The 25,967-nt window shown below is 41.5% G+C and overlaps 1 protein-coding gene across 1 annotated transcript; it reads right to left on the reverse strand.

Moving 5' to 3' along the window:
- Positions 1–1,088: 1,088 nt before the first annotated feature.
- On the reverse strand, positions 1,089–25,664 carry AGXT2 (alanine--glyoxylate aminotransferase 2). The gene is made up of 14 exons (XM_067545505.1): positions 25,551–25,664; positions 23,471–23,556; positions 19,923–20,107; positions 19,471–19,594; positions 18,211–18,305; positions 17,220–17,313; positions 14,007–14,100; positions 11,597–11,697; positions 8,592–8,684; positions 6,500–6,632; positions 5,318–5,406; positions 3,612–3,761; positions 3,180–3,278; positions 1,089–1,498 (listed from the first exon to the last, which is right to left on the reverse strand). The coding sequence occupies exons 1-14, from the start codon at positions 25,615–25,617 to the stop codon at positions 1,388–1,390; spliced, it is 1,521 nt and encodes a 506-aa protein (XP_067401606.1). The 5' UTR covers positions 25,618–25,664; the 3' UTR covers positions 1,089–1,387.
- Between the last annotated feature and the right edge of the window lie 303 nt (positions 25,665–25,967).

Here is a 25,967-nt window from a genome sequence, read left to right on the forward strand (position 1 = left end):
GATGCAATTTAAGGACTCCCTTACTGTAAAACTGCAGAACTATTTTGGCTAACGGCTAGTCCATCTATACAGAATAAAATACAAAAGAGTGGTATAATATCCTTTATTGGACCAAGAAATAATTCAATTTACAAATGTGAATTAAAGTACAAATTACAACTATTGTCAACAGCTGGACTGTTTAATCCTGTCTTCCCCTGAACTGAAAAAAAGGTTAAACATGAGCTGTCTCCTGATGTCAGGAGGGGAAAATAGCACCTTGTTTTGGCACCCAGGGATGGTGTTAAGATGGAGAACTGCTACCAGTCAAAGCAGAAAAGATCACTGTTGAGAGTGGACAGGAAACTGGATCAAAATTAAGTGATGAATTATATCCTTATGTAAGCAGCTTCCTGCTAAACTACTAAACAAAATCCATTCTCACATTACAGGCTACCTCAACACAACTTTTCTTCACTGAGGCCCTGCATCAAGGGCTTCCAGTAGACTGGAGAATTTCATTCCTATCCCTCACTTCCTATTATGACTATTATTTTCCACTAAATTTTCAGGAGCAAAGTATTGGTCCGGTGATGCTGCCTGCAGGCTTGCTTAGGAGTGCAGTTTGGTTGCTCAAACAGGAAAGAGGCACTTTTTCATCATTCCTCCATGCCACAAAAACAGGGGTCTTAGTATAAGCAAACACAAGGAAGGCTGTTGGAGTAGCTTGTTACAAACAGTGACAATAAGTCAATTATTTAAAATTACGGTTGTTGGTCTGGTGTAGCCTCGTTAGGGCTGTCTAGCAATATCTGTGCCAAGAACAATATGGTAACACTGAAATCCATCTAAGTAAAACTATAATCCTGAACCAAATGCAGTTACAATTTTATTAAGTTCACTTGTTGCTAAGCAACTGACCCTGAAGCAAGTAAATCATACATAGAGCAATCCCTCTGTTAGCGTACAAGCTACAGCCAGAATTCCAGCTATTAAAGAACTACCCCAACTATGATATAATTGTAAAGGCACTATCCTACAGAGAGCCCTTTCATATAGTGCCATCCTGAGAACATGAGTCAATCACACTTGCTGATGTAGCTGCTTGCAGGAAGTCATCTCAAAAAGCGCTAACTAATTTTAAAAAATCATTTTTGATTTTTCTGTTAATAGGTATAGTTATTTTCTTAACACAGAACTTTACAATAAGCCTGATTTCTTGCATATGTACTGACCAGTTAAGATAACTTATGAATTTAAGAAATGTAGAAAGATTGTGTTCAGTAAAATTAGTTCAACCTTATTTTCCTACTATGAATTTCTTGCCAGTTATAGCAATATTTCAGGTCATGGAGGGTGAATCTGAGCTGTTACCAAACATCTTATGTAAGGAAACATTGTTCAGAGTCTATTTTGCAGCTGTTCTTTCCAAATGTCTCGTTAATGCAGCATGAAATACTTCCACTGCAAAGTCTGCATCTTGTTTAGTAATGCACATTGGAGGTTTAACTCTAAATGTCTGCGGAGAGAAAGGAAGAAAGTTTTAAAACTAGGTGGGGGGAAAGAGAGCAACTGATGTTCAATGATACTGTAAAACCAGTCCCTGCATTTTAAAGGTTATTAAGCTTGGACAAACTAACAAAGGTACCGAACATTAGTTGTAACAATGGTAATACCAGCTTATCCGAAGTGTGGCAAAATACTCCCATGCAAGAAAACTGAATTTCATACCAATGCTAGCAGATGCTTGAGCATTTCTACATTGTGCTCTAAGAAGCCTCAATATTACTAGAACTGGGCAGAGGAATTAAATAAAGGGAGGGAGCCATAGCCAGTCTGCCTGAGATGTGTTTCTTCAGGATTCATGTGTGGGAAAAATAATTAAAATTAGTAGAAGGAACAGTTGGGGCAAGGGGATAAAAGGGAGTGGAAAAAACTGATGCAAACTTATAGTGTGAGAAGCTGGTTTCGTAAGATGTGATTAAGTAGCACACTTCAATCACATACTCTTTAATGGCAAATATTTCTGCACAGTTCTACTCTGCACTGTCTTAGAATGGAAGTGAATTTAGTTTTAACATATGTTCCCTTACTTAATTCAGGCTTCCAACTGTTTGAATCCAACAAAATGAAATTATTTCTATTTGAAGTCCACACACTTTATGTAAACCCTACTGATGCCTATCAACTGTTAGTGGTGGCCAAGATTTGACTGATGATTATTTTACTTTCATGCTCTAAATATTACTCAATGAACTACAACTTCTAGGGCAAACAATCTAAATCCATCACTAATAAGCATGAGTGGTCTGATTTTTAGAGAAGTAGAACTCTTGCAAGCTCCTACTGCAGTCACTAGGTGCTGCAGGCTCTGTTCTTCGTTAGCCTAAGATATTACTAGACCCCATCCAACAGTGGCAAATCTCTTCTGCCCGGTAAGTTGGATAATGCAAGAATTAATGTGAGGTGAAGTATGCACATCAGAAAGTCTCCTCCACCAAACCCCTCTACCTACTGTAACAGTTCCCAGAAAGCCGGCTGATTTGAGGGATCCTGGTTAAGCCCTTGGCCTGTTGATTCTGACTCCGAATGCGGTTAGCAGTAAGCTAATAACTCTATCCCTCACCCTGGAGGAAGAAAATGCCTGCAATCCTTTGCTGCCCTTAAACTTATTCCATGTAGTAAGTGGAATAAGTTATCTCAAACAATTTACTGGTACAAAAATGCAGAATGGTATGCATCAGGCCCCCACCCCATTGAGTTCTAGCACATATTGCTGGATTCACAAGGAACAGATGTTCTGTCTTTCCCAGTAGGTAGAATTTTTATCAGCTTTCCTGGGTGGGTGTTGTGCTGACAGAACTTAAAGCACTTTATCAAAACAGAATTGATAGTCTCAGGCATGGCTGTTTTCTGGGAATTCAGAAATGGTTGATTGATAGATGTATATCAGACTACTAGTAAGGGTCAAATTCTTTGTCTGGAGGGGAGGGATCTCCACAGTAGTAAATACATTAAAATTAGCTATATTTGAGAGGATTAAGACAGCTTCTTGATCTGCAATATTCATTAAACAAAATGAAAAGTTATTTTTAATTCTCTAAAAATTACTTCTGTTCAATTTAAGGAGAAGGCACATGGGCTGCAATTTAGTAAGGACAAAAAATACATAAACCTACAGTCCACATCAGTTACTGTACCTGACCATAAATTCCACCCTTGCCAATCAATACTCCCATGTCTTTGCAGTCTTCCCAGATCTGACTCATCTCTTCAGCAGGAAGAGGTTGACAACTGTCCTGTGGAGGTGGGGGGGAGAGAGAGACTTTTTTTGTCTAGATGTCAAACTAAATCTATGGAAAAAGCAACCAAATGTTCCATTGCCACCAACACCCTCCCTTTGAGAAAGTTAATTACATGATTGTCCTTCCTTTTACGATGGGACTATTCAGCATTCCTAGTGTAGTAAGCACTTTGAATTTTCTAATTTTTAGCCAGTGCAGCACTCTTACTCCACTGACTCCTTATTTTCAGAGACATAGCCATGTGCTGTCACTTGGGCTTTAGTCATTTCATAGGAAGCTTGAGTCTTAATACGGCAGTAAACAGAAGGGCATGAGCCATTTACCAACCTTATTTTTCACCATTTCTATCCCCATCATAAGACCCTTGCCACGGACATCTCCAACGATCTCAAACTTATCTCGCAGTTTAGCAAACTCCAATAGCATGTAAGTCCCCACTTCTTCACTATTCTTTTGTAGACCATCTTCTGAAATAGCCTGGTTAAAAATGATGCACAAAGACCAATGTTGTAGGAAAGAATCAAATATAGAACTTGGCTAATCTGCACACCAGTGACTGGCCTGCAGTAGCAATCTTATTGCCCCTCACCAAAGCTTTACAACGACTAAGCCTGCCTTAAATTTGACCTTTTCTGGTATAACAGGAAATGCTGTAAAACTTAACTACACTTGTCAAATGAACATAAGATCGCTTATGCCATATCCTTTGTCGTTGTTTACCCATCAATTCATAATGGATCTCCAGGCACTAGTATATATTTGTGAGGTTTGACTTTGCTTAAAAAGCTGACCATCTTAATCAGTTTAAAAATCTTTGTCCGGGTACAGTTTAGCCTGTTTTCCCTTGCCATAGCAGTGTCAAACTACGGGAATGTCTATATTTTTTAAAACGTACATCTGTTGCTCCTTGTAAAACTTTCTGGCAAACACCTGAGTATATTACTAAGATATATTAACAAAGCGTTCATTTTAACACTGACAATTTGATTTATTTCCAACAGCCCTAGCTCCTGGAACACAGTCAAGGTATTACTGTCTTTAATCATTGACCTATATTAAACCTCTTGTACACTGAAAGTTTGCATTGCAAAAATGAGTGGAACAAAAGATCTTGCAATTTGAGAGGCTAAACCTGGCACATTCTGTCTGAATTTAATCCTGCTCAGATTTTGAGGCTTTTGGCTAAAACAGGACCTGGATCTGAACCACAGTGGTAACACTTATTTTAAACAAAAAAATGAGGTGTTGGATCTCCTAGTTTTTTTAATTACTATGCTGACCTCGATAGTAGATAGCAATTCAGAGGAACAATGGTCTATTCTGTTGGAACTAGCCTCCAGTAAATCAGGGCATAAAAAGGGAGACAGATGTTGAGAACCTGACAATAGTGTAATTAAAATGAAGAATACAGTTTTGAAATGAGATTTAAGGAAGGATATTTACATGCGACAAAGTAAACTGCAAGTGAATGTGGATGTTTGCTACACACTAAATTACCTCACATCAATAGGGCATGTATGCAGGTCATGCTTTCCAACTTGCTGCAGGAGGATTTAGGTTCACTATTTGGAGCTGTGGGGTTAAAATATACTTTAAGCATTTACCTCAGAATAATCACTTTTGCTAAATTAGTGGGCTTACATAAAGAAAAAAGGATGAAAACCCATCGGACAGAGATACCTCAAACTATGACAACTACAAATGTAAATTCCATATGCTTCTATTGACCATCAGGAAGAAAAGAATATAAGCAGGAAAGAAAACGGTGTTAATCACAATATATTATTCCAACTGTAATTTAATCCTCTTATTCCTGCTACTGGGTGAAATCCATTATAGTAATGGGAATAGTCAGGCAGTTTTTTTTACAAGTGCACATTGCCCATGATTTAATAAAAATAAATCTTCAGCTGTCTCATCTTCTGTATGTATTAGAAGTTCCACCACCAGAAAGGAAAATAGCATGAAGCTGCCTCATCTATAACTCACAGCAAACAGCGTAAAATACTATGAACACATCACTTTTTTCTTACATCAAGAACTGCAGATCCAACTACACAGGCCATAGGGTTGCCTCCAAATGTGTTAAAATGAAGGTTTTGAGCCAAGGAATTTGCAATCTCTAGAAGAAAAAGCATACTCATTGATTTCCTTCCTTATAATTACCTGAAGGCTGGTGATAGTACTTATTAGTTTTATTATTTAATTTTTATTTTATTTATTATTTATTTATTTATTTTATTATTATTATTTAATAATGCTATACATCATTCTCTGATTGAATTGCAGGCAAACGGAGAAGAAAATGGTATATTCTTGGTAACCGATTTAAACTAATTAAAGTTCCAGAAAATATATGGTCTGTAGCAAATGCTAAAAGGGGGATGGATTTTAATAGGTGAAAAGTTAAATTTCCAGTAGAGCTAGTGAATTGTCCATTAGAGCAGGGGTTCTCAAACTTTTTTTTGCTCAAAATATTTCAGGCTGTGACGACCACCCCCCTCCCCCCCCCAAAGAAAAAAGTGAGGATTCCCCCATGCCATGCCACTCTTACTTCTGTGCCACTGTTGGGGCAGCGCTGCTTTCAGAACTGAGCACTCGTCCAGTGGCTCTTTGGCCACCCAACTCTGAAGCGTGCATTGCTGACATCCAGAGCCCCAGCATGCATGGGGGCTAACAGCTCACGACCCCCCTTATAATAACCTGACGACCCCGTTGAGGGGTCACAATCCCCAGTTTGAGAACCCCTGCACTAGAGCAACGATAAAAATCCATTATTTCCCCGAGACATTGAATCATTAGTATGAACTAGTCAACTATTCTGGAGTTCCTCAGCATTAAAGGTATGTCTACTGGGGTGGGCCGTGAACTCAGGATTTCGGAGTTCTGTAGTTCTGCCAGTGACTCACGCGGCTAGATGCTGATTTCAATTGCACCAATATAACTCCATTGATTTCAATGGATTTGCTTTAGATTGAAACTGGTGTAACAGGGAGCACAATCTGACTGATAAAAAAGATTACTATCAGTGCCTCAGTTTTCATAGGTGTGCAATGGGGATCATGCTTACCAACCTCATAAGCATAATTTAAGACTACATATATTAATATTTATAAAGGTCAGCTGGTTGGATAAAAGGCTCTATAGAAGCTAAGTTAATCTATAATATATTTAATATTCATCTAGATGTCATGATTTAAAACAAATATGTATACCTGGTGTTGTAATGACAGCTGCCATTGGAAATCCATTACCAATTCCTTTTGCCATGGTAACAATGTCTGGGACTACATCATGTGTTTGAAATCCCCAGAAATGGCTGCCTGTTCGTCCAAACCCTGTCTGGACCTTTCAAAAGAAAATCCAAAATTGTTTAAGTTGTTTCTTGGTTTCGTAACTTGTATTTTATCTGTGTCTTCTGTTACCAATTTGCACTGATTTATAGCTGTAGAATATAAATGCCAACTTTATTCTAGAAGGATCCTCATTCAACTGGCTTCACATGGATTTTTTTCCCCTATGCTACATACTGACTGTAGTGCAAAACAGGTTCCGCTATTGGTTTTGTTGACAACTCATTGTTTTTTCTTTATAGAGACACCGTACACTTGATACAAATGAAAAGTGGTGTTGTATACATCCTAAGCCCAACTCTTCTGTAGTTAGACCATTTACATTATTATTATTATTACTCAAAACATAATCTGAGTTAATATAATGAACTCTATTAGAGAAACTATAGTGTAATGAATCTGCTAAGCAGGAGACTATGATTCCCATCAGCCCCTCCCCGCTGCACATCCCCCTTCCTCCTGGCCAGGTAGGAGGGAGGATCCCCACCTAGAAAATGCCCATGCAGGAAACTACTTTTTCCATTGCATTTACTTTTCCCTTGGCCAGGCATGAGAAAGCACTTTGATCAAGAAGTGACTGGGCACTGTTAGGGAGCAGAAGCTGCTATGGTAAGGCAGACACAGACAGGAGCCCCCAGGAACTATACATAAAGCCATGTGTGGAACAGGCTGGGACTGCTGCATGTTACAACTGAGTGTAGGTCTGTGTGGGACGGATGGGGGAGCGACAGGGCAGGAGCCAGTGTAGTGGGGCCCCAATGAGACCACTGAAGGAGCCTGACCTTGAAACCTGCAAGTTCCTCTTTGCTTGAATAGATGCCGGACTGGAGAGGACACCTCAGGCACTCAACCTCAAAAGCCCTAACTTGACTGGGCTGCCCCGGGACCCAAACAAACACGGCTCACTTTGAACTGTAACTGTTTAAGCCTCTGTACCTAGGATATCTGCCTTTCCTGACAGCCCTGATAAAATACCCTTTCACTTTACTCAGACACCTGGTTGTTTCTGGGACCCACCAGGACTAGCACCTACAAGGCCTAGTTGCTGAAGCACCTAACAGTTTTTGCTTCTGAGTTGTTGTACTCCTGGTACTAATGGCACCTTAAGGGTTTGGTGTACCCCAGCACTGAACAGCTATAAAACTTACAATACTAAGAAGTGGGTTTTCTATAACGAGAGAGCTAACACCTTTTCCCCTGGTAAACATGGCCAGAGGGACTGAGAAGCTGTCCACTGAAGTCAATGGGAGTTGCAGCTGTATAGCATTTTTCAGAATCTCCAGTTTCAAGCTGTAATAATTCTGCCATCCCTAACACCTCTAGCACCATTACAGTGTATCACCAAACTGTGTTTCCCTAACAGAGTTAATTAATAGTAACTCCGTTTGTCTTAACCGATTAAATGAGATGTAAAATGTGTAACTGCAGAAGAGTTGCAATAGATTCCCCTCTAGAGTTCACCCAGCTGCAGAGATACTTGCCTTGTCTACACTACAATTTTATCTTGTAAAAAATTGTTTTCCTAATGCAGACGTAGCAGCCTCTCTGGATCAGGCCTCAAATGAGCAAATGGTAGGAGTTTAAGAACTAAATTCTCTTCTGAGGTAAGCAGATCAATGGAGCTCTACCCATTTACACAACCAGTGAATAGGACCCTAAAAGTCTGCAACAGAAACGGTCAACTGAGTTCTGTGTGTGTTAATTTAATGCACATGAAAGTGAAGGATTAATAACTTCTGCTATTAGCTTTGTCTAGCAGAGGCTTTTGTGCTGGAATGGTGCACTCAGCTCCCCTTTTAGGCTGTGAAACAAAAAAAGGATTAATTGTATTAAATTAAACAGTTACTTTAAACTATTTCCAGGTCGATATTTTTCCTTCATGTGATTGCTGAATTTTTCAGTAGGCCTGGCAGAAATATCTCAAACCTCCAAAATGTTATTTCTGGATACTCACTTCATCTGCAATACAGACACCTCCTCTCTCACGCACTAGCTGAAAAGCTTCCTTTAGAAATCTTTTAGGATACTGAACGGCTCCATTAACTCCCTGGCAAAAATACACAAATACATTGTCTTCAGTAACTGAAAGATTTGGACTTTTACAGGATGATTACTCTCCACCACAATCACTGGAAGTCCTCAGGTGATTAGAGAGTAAGAAATCTAGGCATAACTTTAATTCATTAGATAACAATGACTTTTTCTGGTAGATCTATTTCACATTACTAAATGGGCAGAAATGGAGGGACCGGCTTTCTTTTGAATTGAATGCCCACTCTGTATCAATACTACATGGACTATAAGAATAAAACAATACGAAGAGTTAGGAGACAACGAAGAGTAGAAGATAAAACATGACTTCAGCCTTCTCTCTCTAATGCAGTTTCCCAAATGGAGTGTCATGACCCACCTGTGGGCTGCAGGAAGGTTCTAGGTGGGTCACACAGGCCCAGTGAGAAGAGGAGGTTGGGGTAGGGCGTGGAGAGTGAGCCCACCCCTTACTCACTGCACAGTAGCAGCTCCTGTCCTGTGGGGCTGGGCCCAGTTCCCTACTCTGCGTGTTGCGACCTAGCAGATGGGCCAATTCTGAGTGGGGCTGCGACACGCAGAGCAGGGAGCCAGGCTCAGTCCTTCTGGTCCTGTCCCGTTCCTCCCTTCTCCCCCACCCCTCTCAATCTGGACCCTGAGTGGGTCACAAAAAAGAGGCTAAAAAGTTTCAGAACCACTTGTTTAATGAACCAATATCAAATATGCTTCAGAGAATTATACTCTGTATGGTGCTGATGCAACAGCATCTGGAATGTTGTATCATGTGTAAGTATGCTATTACCAGAATGGGACAGACTGGAGAGCGTTCACAGAACAGCAGCAAACATGAACAGGGAGCTGGAGAAAGTAATTAGGAGAAGACCAAAAATATATACACTTAGGCTAAAATGCTAAAGGTGGGGGGTAACATAATTGTCTGGGAGTACATAAAGCTGCAAAACCCCAACGGATGGAGAGAAATTAGGGAAATACCTAGGGGTAATGGGATGAAACTAAGCAAAGAAAAATTAGTCCAAATATCAGGACAAAATTCCTTTCAGTGAAATTGTTATACTGCGGAATATATTCCCAGTGGAATAGATGGAAACCTTAGCACTCGGAAATTCAAAATGAGACTAGGTATAACACTAGAAAACGTACTGTAAGGCATCACCTTGGTTTTGGAGCAAGGTGGCCTTTCACCTCCCTAGTTTAGGTTAATGCCTTAGATAATGGACTATGAGGTTCATGTCATATGGGAATGCCTAGAGCCTATGTGCATTAAATGAAACTGAAGTACAGCTACACTGCCAAAAGAGAAATCCCTTTGCCCCAACAATGCAATCATGAAGGCCAGAGACAAGGAGAGTCAGAAGATAAGTACAAGGGAGTCAGGAACAACTGTGGAAAGCAGAGAGGGAGAGAGAGCTTCAAATTGCACTATGCCTAGTTTATCTAGCAAATCCACGGAAATCTAAATAATTCCTGAAATGAATTCTCTGTTATAATTAGGCATTTTAAAATAGGATTGTAGACTCATTGGGTATCAGACACTTATGGGGTGACTTTAATATACTTTTAACAGACAACTTCTACAGAACCAGTATACTGCAGAAGAGAAAACAACAACATGTCATTAGGAATGAAGTATTAGAAACTAAGTTATAGCATGCACCTTCGTAGAATTTATTAGCATTTCAATGTACTGAGTATGAAAACAAGACCTTAAAGAATAACAGTTTACAATAGAACTCTGTGCACTTTTTAATCTACCAACTGGTAGCAAATATGCCATTGTTAAACACAAACCAGACAGGCAACGGTGCTTAAAATGACCTATTTTGCTTGAGTCTGCCATACTGTATTAAATGTTTGTATATTCGCTAGATATTTAGCAAATTATTTCTAAAAATCAATCGATGAAATGGACGTTAAGGCTTGTAAGGCTAACACTTGATTTACCAGTTTTGTTTTGTGGGAATATTATGCACCTCAAGTTGCCCACTGGTCTGTTATTGAATAGATATGAAAAACATAAGAATCCTACTCTCAGATATCAAGGGTAAAACAACCAGTGCTATCAAGCAATTAACAAAACTTAATTGTGCTGTTGAACAATGGGCTGGGAACATAGGGGCACAGTGCGGGGCAGGGTGCCGGGAGCGTGGCCGGCCTGGAACAATGGGGCACAGCTCAGAGGGAAGTGGGGGAAGTCAGTCACAACAGTGAGTGGCTGGCTGGGGGCAGTGGAGTACAGCAGGGGGGATGGTCCTGGCAGCAAGTTGCCAGCCAGGGGAAATGGGACACGGCCTGGGGGGAAGGAGCAGTCCCGGGAGCGTGGCTGGCCAGGGACATTGGGGCACGGTACAGGGTGTGGGTGTCAGGATCCCTATATCCCAGCTCCTGCCGAGAGGAAAGGAGAGAACCACTTTTTTCTCTTTCCTCTTCTCGCCCTCTGGTGGCGGCTTTGGGCTACTGCGCCTGACAAAGTCAGGTCCCTCACAGCTGATGCCTTTCTCCCCTGACAAGAGGTCTGCATTTATACATTAACACGTTAATTGAGTTGTCAGTTATTCGCAGGCATTAACTGCGATTAATTGAGAGCCCTAAAAAAACCAAACCAAAACAGAACACAAGGAGTGAAACCCGGACTCCACTGAAGTGAGAGGAAAAATTCCCATTTGACTTCAATAGGACCAGGATGTCTCATTGGCAGGTCACCCCCCTTGGAAAAACATAAAGACTTAAATAATGTTATAGCCCTTCTTTTTAAATGATCACAGTGGTTCAGAGAAGATTCAAAATGCAGCTTTTAGAGGGAGATTACATTTAGGGCTTGTCAACCTTGTGAAAGACCCTTTCAGGTTTTAGCACTTTGTGGTTTACTATCTATACTATTACAATTAGAATGAGATCTCGCAAGTCACCTACTTGAATTGGCTCAGCGATAAATCCAGCTATTGCCTTTGGCACACAAGTACTCAGAGTATCTTTGAACTGTTCAATGTACTGGTCGTTTGCTTCACAACAGCCTGTGTTGAGGAAATAATGTACTGAAAATAATGTACTGAAAATAATACAAAGTTAGGTTAACAACATGAAACCGCAGTGTTTTAACATACATAAATAAGAACAGCTCTTTAGTGTTTTAACACATGTAGTAGGAACTGTAATGTTCCCAAATTAGAGTTACCAAAGGAAATTAATCATTTTGCTTTCCCACATGTTATCTGTGGCAGCAAGTCACTCTTTTTTTCTTAGTTTTCCTGATTCACAGAAGGTACAGAACAGCCACTGTCTGACTGTTTAGCATCGTGCTCCCCTCCAACAAAAGAACGCTAAGCCATTAAGCTTTTTTAAACCATTTATACTCAAAAAAGTTCCAGAGCGTTCTAGAGTGCCAATAGAAAGTTGCAGCATATAAGGTTTGCTCCATCCTTCAGACCGGTGCTATATATGTAAGGTGGGAGGCAGTTATTATGAAAAACTGAACATCAGCCCAAGGAATGAATGAGCAGTTTGTCTGGATAAAAAAATCTAACACTTTGACAAGATTATGGAGAGGATGGGGTATGATGAGATTGCCTACAATGGCACATGACACCTGTGAATGCTAGTAGCAAATATCTCCAATGGCCAGGGATGGAACACTAGATGGGGAGGGCGTTACTACAGTGAATTCTTTCCCAGCTGTCTTGCTGGTCGGTCTCACCCACATGCTCAGGGGCTAATTGATCACCATATTTGGGGTCAGGAAGGAATTTTCTCCCAGATCAGATTGGCAGACAGAGACCCTGGGGTTTTTTTTCCCCGCTTTCCTCAGCATGGGACATGAGTCACTTGCTTGTTTGAACTAGTGTAAATGGTGGATTCTTTGTAACTTGAAGTCTTTAAATCATGATTTGAGTAACTCAATCAGAGATTATGGATCTATTACAGGAGTGGGTGGGCGAAGTTCTGTGGTCTGCAATGTGCAACAGAATAGACTAGATGATCACAATGGTCCCTTCTGGCCTTAAAGCCTATGATATTATGATAAATATAAGACTAAGAGCTGGTCTACACTGCTTCTCCCACTGATGTAACTCCCTTGATATGCAGACATAATAAAACCACTTCAACGAGAGGTGTAGGGCTTACACTGGCATACATAGGGCGACACAGTGTCAATGGAAACACTGCGTTCCCTTACATTGGTAGTTATCTGTCATTCTTGACAACATGACAATTCTTGACCACTCCACTGGAGCCCTGAAATTGTCAAGAACACCAGCTGGGAATGAGGTGAAAAGCCCCAGGCGGCTGGACCCTGGCTCCCGGCTGCAAGCTGGGAAAGGAGAAACCACAGGTGGCTGGACCTCAGTTCCTGGCAGGGAGAGAAGCTGCTTTGGGCGGCTTCTCTGCCTGCTCCCGGTCAGGAGCTGAGCAGCCTTGTTCAATTTACTGTGGTGGCTGTAAGTCAACCTATGTTAAGTAGACTTATTTTTTTTGAGTGTAGACAAGGCCTAAGTACATCTTGGTCCAAGATGATTACTAATGAAAAGGCAGGTGGGAATATGTACTGTAACAGAACACAAACCAGATGTCTTCAAGTAGTTGCAAGCTAGTGTGACTCATCCCTTTATTCACCATCAGTGACAAAAAAGATGGCAAAAGAATGCTCTGTTGTGTATTAGGGAAAAATGTGTAAACAATGTTTATTGCAACTAGGAGAAAAACAATTTATTTTCTAATTGTCACTTATAAAAGAACACTGGAGCTTTCACGTGGATCAGACACACTGTGCAGCATCCATAATGCCTTGTTCCATGCAAGACTTCTGCCACACAATGTTACCCTCAATAGCTACTGATTTCAGAGTTTTCAATTTATATTTTACATTGACTACACATCCATTCAAGATAAAGATGAAGATGGACAACTACCAAAACTTTATCCAGGAGAGCAGAAAACGCATGTCAGTATCCCTAATCTTCTGGCAACTCTAAATATTTCAGAGTAGCAGGCTACTTATTATGAGAACTGAACTTGACTCAGTTATTCAGGGCTCAAACTGAGATTTCTGAAAGGATTCTACAGAATCCTACACAGTTCTCAATTCCTACACAGTTCTCAAAGAGAGTTGAGAGCCCAACTCCTGTAAGCCTCTGAAAAAAATGACAGCCTAGAGGCCCTATTGATGAAGGTTCGCCTGTCAAAATTACAATCACCAAACTTTTCAGTAAATGGTAATATTCTTATTAGCATGTATATATTTTTCTATTTTGTTAAACATCTAGTTACCTTCTCTAGTCCCTTTTCTTTTGCACGTAACAATGGACAATTTTTGCCACCAACTAACCTTGAGAACAACTACATTTCCGAATAGTTTGCACTGGAGAATCTCGACAGTGGCTTCCTCCCCATGGACCACGAAAAACATCTGGTAACATTGTCTGCAAAGCACAACAAACAGCTGTAGAGTTTCCCAGTGTGAGAAATGTATATACCAGGGGTCGGCAACCTGTGGCACGTGTGCCAAAAGTGGCATGCGCGCCGACTTTGAGCGGCACACAGCACCCTGGCTGGAGCCGTGCGGCTCCGTGCTCACCACGGACACAGCCACGGGAACGGAGGCTTCATACCCACCCCTGCCGGGGACACAGCTGGGGGGAATGGAGAGGGGTGAGGGGAAAATTGTGCATTGCCCTTTGTTAAGGTTGCCGACCCCTGGTATATACTGATCAACATAAAATTTTGTATTTACACTGATAATTCTGACGGTTGTTAAAACTTATTCCAATGTTGTTGTTTTTGTTTTAATAGAACTTGTGATAAAGAGAACTCAGAAATCTGATTGCATCAAAGGGGAGACCTGATTCAGTAGATTCATCCAAAAACAGCTTGTGAAAAAATAAATAAGAACCATTTACCTTCCTCACAGATTGAAGGCCTCACAGGGAAAGTGGGATAGAAGGTCAGAAGTGAAAGTTTCTGAAGTTAAAACCATTCTATGTCCCAGTGACTATTTTGGGGGAGGAGGTATTCACTCACAGCCAACCTGCTAATTTTTTGTTATGTTCGCTGGCAATTATTGTTACCCAAGATCCACTACAGCTTTGTCCAAAATGGCTAGTATAATTCCAAGAATCCCTAGAAAAAGGGCAGTGAAGTCAGAGAATCATAGGGCTGGAAAGGACCTGAGGAGGTTACCTAGTCTAGCTCCATGTGCTGAGGCTGGGTCAAGTATAACCCAACCATCCCGGACAGGTTTTTGTCTAACCACTTCTTAAACTCCTCCACGAATGGGGATTCCTCAACCTCACTTAGAGGCCTATTCCAGAGTTTAACTATCCTTACGGTCAGAAGCTTTTCCTAATATCTAACCTACGTCTCGCTGGTGCAGATTAAGCTGATTACTTCTTGTTCTACCTCCAGTGGAGATGCAGAACAATTGATCATTGTCCTCTTTATAAACAGCCCTTAACATATTTGAAAATTTATCAGATACCCCCCTCAGTCTTCTTTGCTCATGATTAAACATGACCAGGTTTTTTAACCCTTCCTCATAGGTTAGGTTTTCTAAATTCTCCCCAATTTGTCCACATCTTTCCTAAAGTGTAGTACCCTAAACTGGACACAACACTCCAGTTAAGGCCTCAACAGTGAAGAGCAGAGCAGGACAATTACCTCCTGTGTCTTACATATGACACTCCTGTTAATACACCCCCGACAGATATTAGCCTTTTTTGCAATCGCATCACACCGTTGACTCATATTCAATTTTTGATCCACTATAACCCCCAAATCTTTTTTCAGCAGTATTAATGCCTAGCTACACGTATCCCCCATTTTCCTACTTGTGCATTTGATTTTTCCTTCCCAATGGTAGCACTTTGCACTTGTTTTTATTGAATTTCATCTTTTTGATTTCAGATCATTTCTCCCAATTTATTAAGGTCATTTTAAATTCTAATGCTGTCCTCCAAAGTACTTGCAACCCCTCCCAGCTTAGTGTCATCTGTGACGTTTATAAGCATAGTCAATACATTATCCAAGTTATTACTGAAAATATGGACTAGTACCAGACTCAGGACAGACCCCTGCTGACACCATTTGATATGTCTGGCAGTGAACCATTGATAACTACTCTGAGTACGGTTTTTCATCCAGTTTCGCATCCACCTTAGAGGGAGGCAGTGGAGTCTAGTGGACTGATAATCGTGGGCTGGAAACCAGGAATATCTAAATTCTAATCCTGACTCTGCCAGTGAATATGTGATAATGGTCAAGTCACCTAATAAATTCTACGGGCCAGATTCTCAGCTGCGCTCAAAAAGGGCTGGATGCATCAAAGAGCCAGGGGGAGGGAACACATCACAAAGGAGCCCTTGGGGGAACAGTTCTGTGGCAGGTCTGGTTCCGGGCATAGATTACAGTAGCCAACATCAGCTGCCACAGCCTCCAGGAACCATTCCCACAACCATGGATCACCAAAGTGTAGAGCAGGGGTAGTCTATTTTTTGTCAAGCTCCAGATTTCTTGGTCAAGGTCCATGATCTGGACCCCAGAAAAACATTTTTCACATTGCATGTGCCCCTGTTCAACAAACAATGCTGTCTAATATACCCAGGGCCTATTGCAGGGGTAGTCAATAGGTGGATCACGGGTCAAATCCAGAACACCAGAGGCTTTTGACTGGACCATGAAACTCTGGGGGGTCATGGGCAGTTAGTGCAGGGGGCTAGTGTGGGTTGAGGAGTGAGTGGCTGCAGGCTTGGGGAGCTGGTGCCCGGGGCTGACAGGTAACCACAGGGCTTACAGCTCACAGCTGACTCGTAACTTGGGGGCCAGGCAACACCCTCCTGCCCGCCTTAAATGGAGCTCCCCCGGAGGTGCGCTGGGGCTCGAGGCTTCAGTCCCACGAGAGGCACACTGAGCCCAAGTGGGGCTTGAGCCCCGAGTCCCGGCACGCCTGAAGTCCCGAGTCCTGGCACGCCCCCGTGGTCTAGTGAAAAGTGTCTGGTGGTCCAGATTTGGACTGCAGGCTGCCTATTGACTACCCCTGGTGTAGAGATACCACACACACCCCTTTCCTCAGACAAACCCCCTGATAAGGACTGGGAGGGGATGCTGTAGGAACCACTATGGATTTCCAAAATATTTTCAGTCCAAGAGGGAATCCCAATGGGCCAGCTTTAACCAGCTTTGCAACAGGAAACCTGTCCTAACAGACCTGCATATAGGACCCTGAGGCTGATACGCTGTTGCCCTGCATCTTGTGCAGCATTTATACCAGTACAAAGCAAGAGAAAAGGGGGTAAAAACACTACCATTCTCATTTGTTAGCATTCTTCACTCGCTCTGCATGGATGCAAATAACTGCACAAGGTGCAAGGAAATGGAGAATCAGGCTGCATATGTATGCACTACTTATCAAGCTCAGAGGGCTACAGGGAAGGCAAGTTAATAGCTTTACGGTGATTTGATGATGTAAAGCATTACATAATGCTGTAATATTCAGACAAAATGCTCGTTATTCAGAACATATTACAAACAACAACAAAAACCTCACTGTTTGGCATCCAAACCCATTGGCGACACCATGCTTATAAGATCCAATGGACGTCAAGCCCAGTGTGTATGGACTGGCTCCGTGGTAGCCTCCTCTGTGTAAACAGACCAAAGCACAAACAACATTCATTTTCTTTTAATTATACTTGCAGCAGAAGTTTTTAGGAGGAGATAATATCAGTGTTCATAGAAGGCTGGTTTCTGATGTGTGTGGGGAAGATAGCAAATCACTGGAAAACGTGTGTATCCAATAAGGGATGCCTCTTGCCCCACACGCTGCTCTGTTTTAAGTGCCTACCAGCTGTGAGTTTTCATTGCAATTTAAAGCACACTTAAAAAATAACGAGTGAATTTAGTGCTCAAACACTGGATGGAGCCAATGGCAATTCAGGTAGGTGCTGTGCAAGCTTCCTCCTGCAGGTCTGCCAAAACATCTGAACCCTACCTGACAAACTCCAAAACTGTTTTAATCTTGAGCTCCTCTTCTCTCCCAAATTGTTACTGCCACTAATGATAAACCATGCAGTGGTTTGAGGTCAGTTGTATAAGCAATTCAGAGTTCACTCTTGGGAATGAATATACCAAGTGGATTTCAGAATCCTGTGCTGAGCAGGATGGCTGCAAGACTACCAGTTTGTTAAGATCTGTCTTTCTAGCGGTTATTAAAGGTGTCTATTGCCATGATATCTGAGCAGAAAGGTCATGGTTTATAAACACTAAAAAAAAATTACACGGTTTCCTTAAGGATTAAAAACATGTTACAGATGCTAGGTGTATACATGATTTGTAAATGAAGTATTTCTAACACAAGCAGACTTATAAAATCTTAGCTCCCAACGACTACTGCTGTTTTACTCTAGTTTGGCAGACAAATGTATTATTTAGGATGTATCTGTGACAAAATCTGGTTAACAAGGTCCCATCCTCTTTTTCACGCGTTATACAGGTTGATTATGCAAAGGGAGTTTCTTTAAGCACCCTAATACGATTACCTGAAACAGATGAGGTCAAAGCTACGAGTATAAAGCCGTGCCATGAACATAGCCAAATCATTGGCTTCTGACCCACTGTTAGTCAGATAAACAACCTAAGGAAGAATAAATAGTGCGTCAATCGTAATCTCGTTACAGTAAACATTTACTTTGTTTCATAATGGCAAATCTAACTAAATGTAGCTGGTTAGAGAGCCAATTTTCCTGCAACTTGCCTTCAAAGAGTTTGAAATATTAAGTGCATCTGTTTATTCAGTACAAGACAGATTTAATTTTCATATAAAGTATCACTCAGCACTTGGAACAATATCCTGTCACTGACAAGAGGAACTCCAAACTGAAATAAACTTAGTGATGCTCATGTGCTGTGTATGAGGGTCAGTGGCTGAATGTCTCTCTATAGCATGTGTCTACACTAGAGATGGAAGGTGTAATTTCCCAGCTCAAGGAGACATACCTACGTTAACTCTGATTGAGCAAGCATGCTACAATAGGAAGTGCAGCTATGGTGGCACGAGGGTCTAGCCACCCAGAGTACAATCCTGCCCAAGACTCTAGGCACATATTCAGGTGGCTTTTGCATATTGTGCTTTCAACTAGCAGTTTAAAGTGGTGTCAGTGATTACTGCTATTGAGTCTTCCAGCTAACTTGTGTTTTACAATCAGTTTTATTTAAAAAAATAACAAAACTAAAAAACCACCCCCACGTTTCTCTCACTTGATTAGTGCACAAGTGAAAGTTTCCTCTGTTTACATGAATCTACTGGACTATACAGAGGAAACTGTCAGTGAATGTCACTATACATAAAATGCTGTCAAATATACTATGAAAACTGGGAAAAAAATTATTTTTCCCTCCCAAGCTCTTTGACTTTAAGTAAAACTTAGGTGCTAGTTGTAAAAGCAGTACGCAAAACATTTTTCAACTTATGAATGATTGTTGTATTGACAGTGCCCCTTTAAGGAGAAATTTGAAGAGAAAGTGACTCAGACAGTACGGATCCAAGTAGTCGGGCAACAGTTCAGGGTTTATTCGTGGGCAGATCTGAGCTCACTGTAAAGATCAGCATTTTGTCTTGAGAACTGTATTTTTTTCTGTTTCCCTGAAGCTTTGTTCTGCCTTTGGGTATTTTAAAGAATACAGTTTGATATCACACTATTGTCTCCCCCAAATATTGTAGCTCTCTCCATTATCAACTGAAACTGTAAAATAAACTTTATTTCAATTAACACGCATCCATCCTGTTGGGATTTAGTTACCTTAAGTGGATCAGGGAGAAGCGCGGTTAGTTTCTCTGCATATTCCTGGATTGATGGATTTACATAGATGTTGGTTGTATGCCACAGACGACCAAGCTGTTTCTGAGCAGCTGCAGTTACCTTCCTGTGTGCAGTTAGAAAACTGACTAAGTTAATCCAACAAATACAATTTTTTTTTTCTGACTCTGCCATTAATTCTTAAAATTCTAGAATTTTCCCAGCTGCCAGATAACAAATAACTGAATGAACAAAGGAATAAAGGAATGATCTGATTTGCCAAAATATCACTGGAATTAGTTTGAACATAAGTTCCAGATCCAGAACATATGATCCAGATACACCAAAACAAAGTGTGCCACATGCTGCCTTTGGATAAGTGGAGCCACAAACAAAAACAAAACAAAAGTATATTTCTATATTAGTCATGGTAACTCATACAATAACGTACTTACGGGTGACAGTGACCAACACTGACAGTAACAATTCCAGCAAAGAGATCAAGGTACCTTCGTCCCTCATAATCAAACAGCCACTGCATATGTCCCTGATGTAGCAGCAGTGGTTTCTTGTAGTACGTTACCAGTGACGGAGAGAGATTCTGTTTGCGGATCTTCAGCATATGCTCATAGGGATAGGACTGCAGGGAGGAAAGAAATATTTTTTCCCCCATTTCTAAAGGTTCTAATGGACGGTAAAACTATCTACAGATTCATCATATCAACACAATATAATTTGTTCACACTGCAATTCAACTTATCTAAGTAACTACAGTTTTAAAATAAAGAAATACTGAACCACAATTAGGGTCTATAAACTTCTGAAATCCCATAATTTAAACAAGATTGCACTGATCTCTTACTTAAAGGTTATGAAATCCATAACCTGATCACAAATTAAGCAGATGTAACGTGGGTATGTTTATGTAGAAGATGGGGAATTAATATTTTTCCCCAACATGTAAATCACAAAAAAAAAAGTGATTCTGAAAAGTAAAAGACACAGAATTATATAGATCAACGTACATGCCAAACATGTAAGATAAACCTTTGCCCTCATCTGATCATTACTTATATCTAAACATACAAAATTAGATAATCCTCGTCTTCAATAGAATATGAAAAGTATTATAGTTTGGGTAAGAAGAATGGCCCCATTATATGGAATGCAGCAGCACAGGATCTGGGGATTATAGTGGATCACAAATTAAATGAGACAAGTGTGATGCTGTTGAGAAAAAGGCAATGTCATTCTGGGGTATATTAATGGGAATTTTGCATGTAAGACAGGAGTTAACTGTTCCATTATAGTTGACACCGGTGAGGTCTCAACTCGAGGACTGTCCAGTTTTGTGAACCAGACGTTAAGAAGGATGTCAACAGACTGAAGACAGTAAAGAGGAGAGTTACAACAGTAAGTGTTAGGAGGGAAGGCATATTTAGGCCTGATAGAAGCCTGTCGTGGATTTCAAGAGCAATCATGTTTAGTGTGTGCACATAAAGAAACTGTAGAGTAATCATGTTTGTGAGAACAAGAAAAGATCAACTAAAAACTAGAAAAGACTGTTTGAACTAATATTAAACCTGTACTGACAGCAGAGGAGAGTTAACATGGAAATGAGAGACTAATACATATATATAAGAAACAATAACAAAAAGTTATACATAAGTTTGTGTGACAAAGGGAAGTTGAAGCTGTAGTGTCCGGATGAATGCTGTGCTGGAAACACTTCCCAGACCGTTTGCATCTCTGATCTATTTAGATACTGTCAGGAGTCATTCCAGATACAAGACAGAGGTTCCCAAAGCTATTTCAGGCAACCCTAAGAGACCTATGGGAAACTAGCAGATACTACATCACTGCTATCATTTCAACTTACAAACTCTGACTCACCTGTTACATATTTTACCTGCTTTAACCTCTCAATAACTCTAATTTCTTTTGTTCAGCTAATAAATCTTTAGTTAGTTTACTAAAGGATTGGCTATCAGTGTTTCTTTTGGTGTGAGAACCAGAGCATCCACTGACTTGGGGTAAGTGACTGGCCTTTAGGGGCTGGGAGTAATTTAATGTGTGGTGATTTTTTGTTTTAATAACCTTGCATCACAGAAGTCCGGCTTGTCTGAGTGGCAAGATGTGCTAGAGAGCCTAAGAGAACTGTGAGTGGCTCCATGGTGACATTAATATAGTAATCCAGAAGTGCACATTTGTTACTGGCTTGGTGGAATCTAACTATAGATAGAGAACTGCAAATCTGCAGATAACTGCTTTATATCCGGATGCAGATATCTGGAGACCATTTCTTGTGGGTCAGGTGGTCACAGAGGTTGGGACCTCTGTCACTTCTGGGTCAGAGCTGAAGCAGCTGCCATCCAGAGTGCAGCGAACAGCTGATCAGCTGTTAGGAAGCCAGCAGGGCTCATCAGCTGTTTGGGATGGCTGGTGCTCAACAGCTGATGGAGGGCTGCTGGCTCCAAAACAGCTGATGTGTGGATTCGATTAAATCTAAAAGAGGAAGGGCGGACTGCAGGTCGGGTAAAAATTTATTCCAGCGGATGTGGATCAAATGCGGATCCACATATTTGTATCCACGCAGGGCTCTAATTACAGAATATACCACAAGCTGGGGGTGTCTGCCCTGTTTTCTGACAGTCTGACCTAAGATTGGCACTCAGTTGTGAGCCACATGCTAGACACCATGAACAAGGCCGCAAGCCTTATGAAATGCTCTGGTAGGCTGCGTGTAGCCTGCGGACCATCGGTTGGGCACCCTTGGAATAAAGAATCTCTCTCTCCCTCGCCAGGTCAGAAGGACTGGTAGGGGTGGGAGTGTTATGTTCTGTTACTGTAGGAAGGCTAGGTTAAAGAAAAGGAAATAAAGAACACATGCAGTAGAGATACAGGACAAAGTTAATTTCTAAGGCAGCAAGTAACTGTCAGCTTGCTTAACTCTCGGCTTGTAAACACTAATGCTTACTTCACTATAACTTAAGTTGCTCAAGATTGTGGAAAAGCTCCCTGAGTAACACAAATTACACCGACCCAAGCGGCTGTGTGGACAGCGCTATGTCAGGGGAGACACTCTTCCCCGACATAGCTACCGCCGCTCGGAGAGGTGGAGTAATTATACTGATAGGAGAGCTCTCTCCCATTGGTACAGAGCATCTGCATTAGCAGCACTACAGCAGCACAGCTACATCGGTACAACTGTGCCACTGTAGTGATTCTAGTGTAGACTAGCCCTCTGTCCCTCCAGAGATTCTCCTGGTGCAGTAAAACTATCAAAATCTAGAGTGAAACTCGTAAACACAGGATACAGAACTATCTTGGCAACAGGCCCACAACCATGGAACTGAATCCCAGAAAATATTTCAACTATCACACATCTTGTCACCATCAGATAAAAACATAAACACGTTTGTAATTATCTGTTACCGTGCCAACTTAACACCTACTCCACAATGTTTAATTCATGATATCAAAGTCATACATTTGCCTAAAAATACACCTTTTTAACTGATCAGATGCTTATTAGCTCCCTGCTGGACACAAGCTATGGGGCATTAGACACCAAATAAGAGAAGTTGTTTAAAAATTAAACATTTGCCCTTCCCTCCTTACCCCTACTGCACTCCCCCCCAAAACTAACTTGGCACATATTATTGGTGGAAAGGGTGAAACATTTTACAGAACTCCTCAAATTCAGTATTTAAAACTCAGTGAGAGGGAAACAAATAATAGGAAAAATATTTCACTTCTACTTTTCCTTAGGTTAAGATTGCCCTTCTACTGTAATCTCCAGCACCACAGAAGCCCTATTTAACTCTGACCCTCCAAAGGATCTCAGAGAGAGAAGGATAAAAGGCATGATCTACACTCCTGATGCCACTGATGAATACTCATAACAAGCTAATGAACAGAACAGTTACACAGAACCATGAATTTAGCACTGACAGTTAGTGGCACAATCAGACCCACATATAGCGCACTGTGCATGACTTACCTCATATTTTTCAGGTGAAAAGTCACAAGGAGGCATTTTTGCTTGCCTGGAGAAAGAGCTTTTCAATTCCTGCTGTCTAAATGTATCTAATAAAATACCGTGGATTAGGAGGATTATGAAAACACCTCAAAGTGCACATCTGAAACAAACTTTCTTTGAAAATTTGTTTTTGCAATGACATAAGTGAGGACCGAGGCAGACATACTTCCTCTGAAAGAAAGATTTCATTCAAGGAGAAAATGCATTAAACATGTATGCTTTTTGTAAATCTGAAATATAGATTTACTGAACTTATATTTTTCTTAGTTTTTATCTTCTGAAACACATTTACTCCTATAGACTGTTATTGGCGACTTTGATTTTCTTCATTATTATCCATCAAAATAACTTCTGCTACAGACTGCCAGAGTTTACATTTTCTAACCAAAATTCTGAAAACATTAAGCCATTACAACTTTTATTTAACGAACTGGAAAAATAAGTAGAAAAACTTCAGAGAATGTTACTGTTTAAAAAAGTTCTACATTATCAATTGAGGTGGGTTTTTGTTTTGTTTAAGAAACTCAAGATTTCTAATGATCTACGTTTTTACTCATCAAAATGAAGAATCAAACTTTCAGAGAAATTAACTTTCTGGAAATAAATTAGAAAATATTTCTTTAAGACCAAAACAGCATCAACTAGTCAAGAACTGACAATATGAATAAATAAGTTTGACTGACTGATCATAAAAAATAAGGAAGATCTTTAAGTGTTGGAGTCAGTCACTGGATTAACCTTGTTATAAAGTGATCATATATAATAGTTTTTCATATAATATCCTTGCATCCCAGGAACTTCTTTTGGTATACCTGAGCTATCTGAGTTTTTTCATTCAATCAATCAAAAAGATTTTAATAAATACAAATTGTTTGTTCAAAACTAACATCAAGTATAATTTGCTTAACCAGGAATCAATGATCCAGCAGAAGAACTGTTTGGTGTTATCACCAATGTTTGGAGTGAACAGAAACATCATATGAATGACTATCAAGGTTGTTCTTTAACATAAAATCAATGTTAACAACACTTGTGCATTATTTCACAATAAACTATCGGAACACCAAGTTCCTGGAAAAAAACCTGCTTTCCAAGAAACATGCACAAGTTGCATGTGAATCAGAAGCCAGCATTAGTGATACTGGTGCACATTTTTTAAAAAGTGTATTTTTGTAGGACTATTTTCCAATCTTAAAAGAATATCACCACAGAAGTGTCTTTTCTATTTTGAACTCTGATAACCTTACATTGGCACCAAGAAGTGTGGTTAATTGGTCCCGGGGCCGCGTTTCTAATGTACACCGATGGGACTGAGGACTACTGGTAGTTTTTTTTAAGACAAAAAAGGTGGTAAAATTCTCCAGTCATGCTAGAAATCGGGGTAGACTGGGCTCAAGGGGGAAAATGAACGGGAAAAATCACGGTTTCATTCAGGATACAAAGTTCCTGTTAGTCTGTATACAGCAAAAACAAGGAAAGTCCTGTGGCGCTTTAAAGACTAACACATTTAATTTCTGCAGAAATTAAAACCATTAGTCTTTGAAGTGCTACAGGACTCTGGTTATTCACCCCAGAGAGGCTGGAAATCCGACTGCAGAACTTCGCTCTCCCTGACTCTGCTCTGCAGCATGACCACAGCCCCTCCCGCCATGCCCAGTCCGGCAGGCTGGTGGCGGCAATTGAAAGTCCACCTCGATGTAGCTACAATGCCACGTTGCGGGCCGGCGGCTGCTCAGCAGCGCTCCGCGGGGCGGACGCGGTCTCACATAGGGGAACCGGCCCCGCGGATCTCTTCGCAGCCGCTCACTGGCCAGGAGGGCAGCTCTGCAGAGCCCCGGCCCAGCTGCGTTACCCCCCGTGTCCATGTGGAGTCCGCCCAGCGGAGCCCGGCCCAGAGCTGCTGAACGCGAGCCCGGCGGGCGGCAGGAGCGGTGCGGGCTGGCTCCTCGCTAGGCTCTGCGGGCTGAGGCCGGGCCCGACGGGGAGGGGTCGGCTCGGGGCCAGGGTTAGCTGCAGCGAGACCCTCCTCTGCCCCCCTTACCGCTCCCGGGCTGTCGCCTCCTGCCCCCTGCCCAGAGCGGGCCGAGCCGCCCGAACGCCCTGGCCATGCCGCAGCATCTGGTGGCGGTGGGGAGCCCACCCGGTCCGGCCGAGAGCCCCCCGCGGCGATTGGACTTTGCTGTGGGAGGGGATGGGCCGGAGCTGAGCCCACCAATGAGGGGAGCGGAGAGGCCCGCTTAATTCTCTCCCTGCCCGGTGCCCGCCCCGCTTCCTTCTCTGGCCTGCCCCCGTTTACCTCCAGTGACCCCGGTCTCCCAGCTCTTCGACACACTTCTGCCTAGCGTTCTTCTGTCCTCATCTGCCTGCCCGCACCTCCTGCCTATTTGCCCCCCCATTTCCTAGCCCTTCAACTCACCTCCTGCCCCTCTGTCCCACCGATCTACCCCTTGCCCCATCT

Source organism: Emydura macquarii, unplaced genomic scaffold, assembly GCF_026122565.2.
Source record: "Emydura macquarii macquarii isolate MOO-44397 ecotype Brisbane River unplaced genomic scaffold, CSIRO-AGI_Emac_v2 contig_1045, whole genome shotgun sequence".
In the NCBI taxonomy this organism is placed as follows: Eukaryota; Metazoa; Chordata; order Testudines; family Chelidae; genus Emydura; species Emydura macquarii.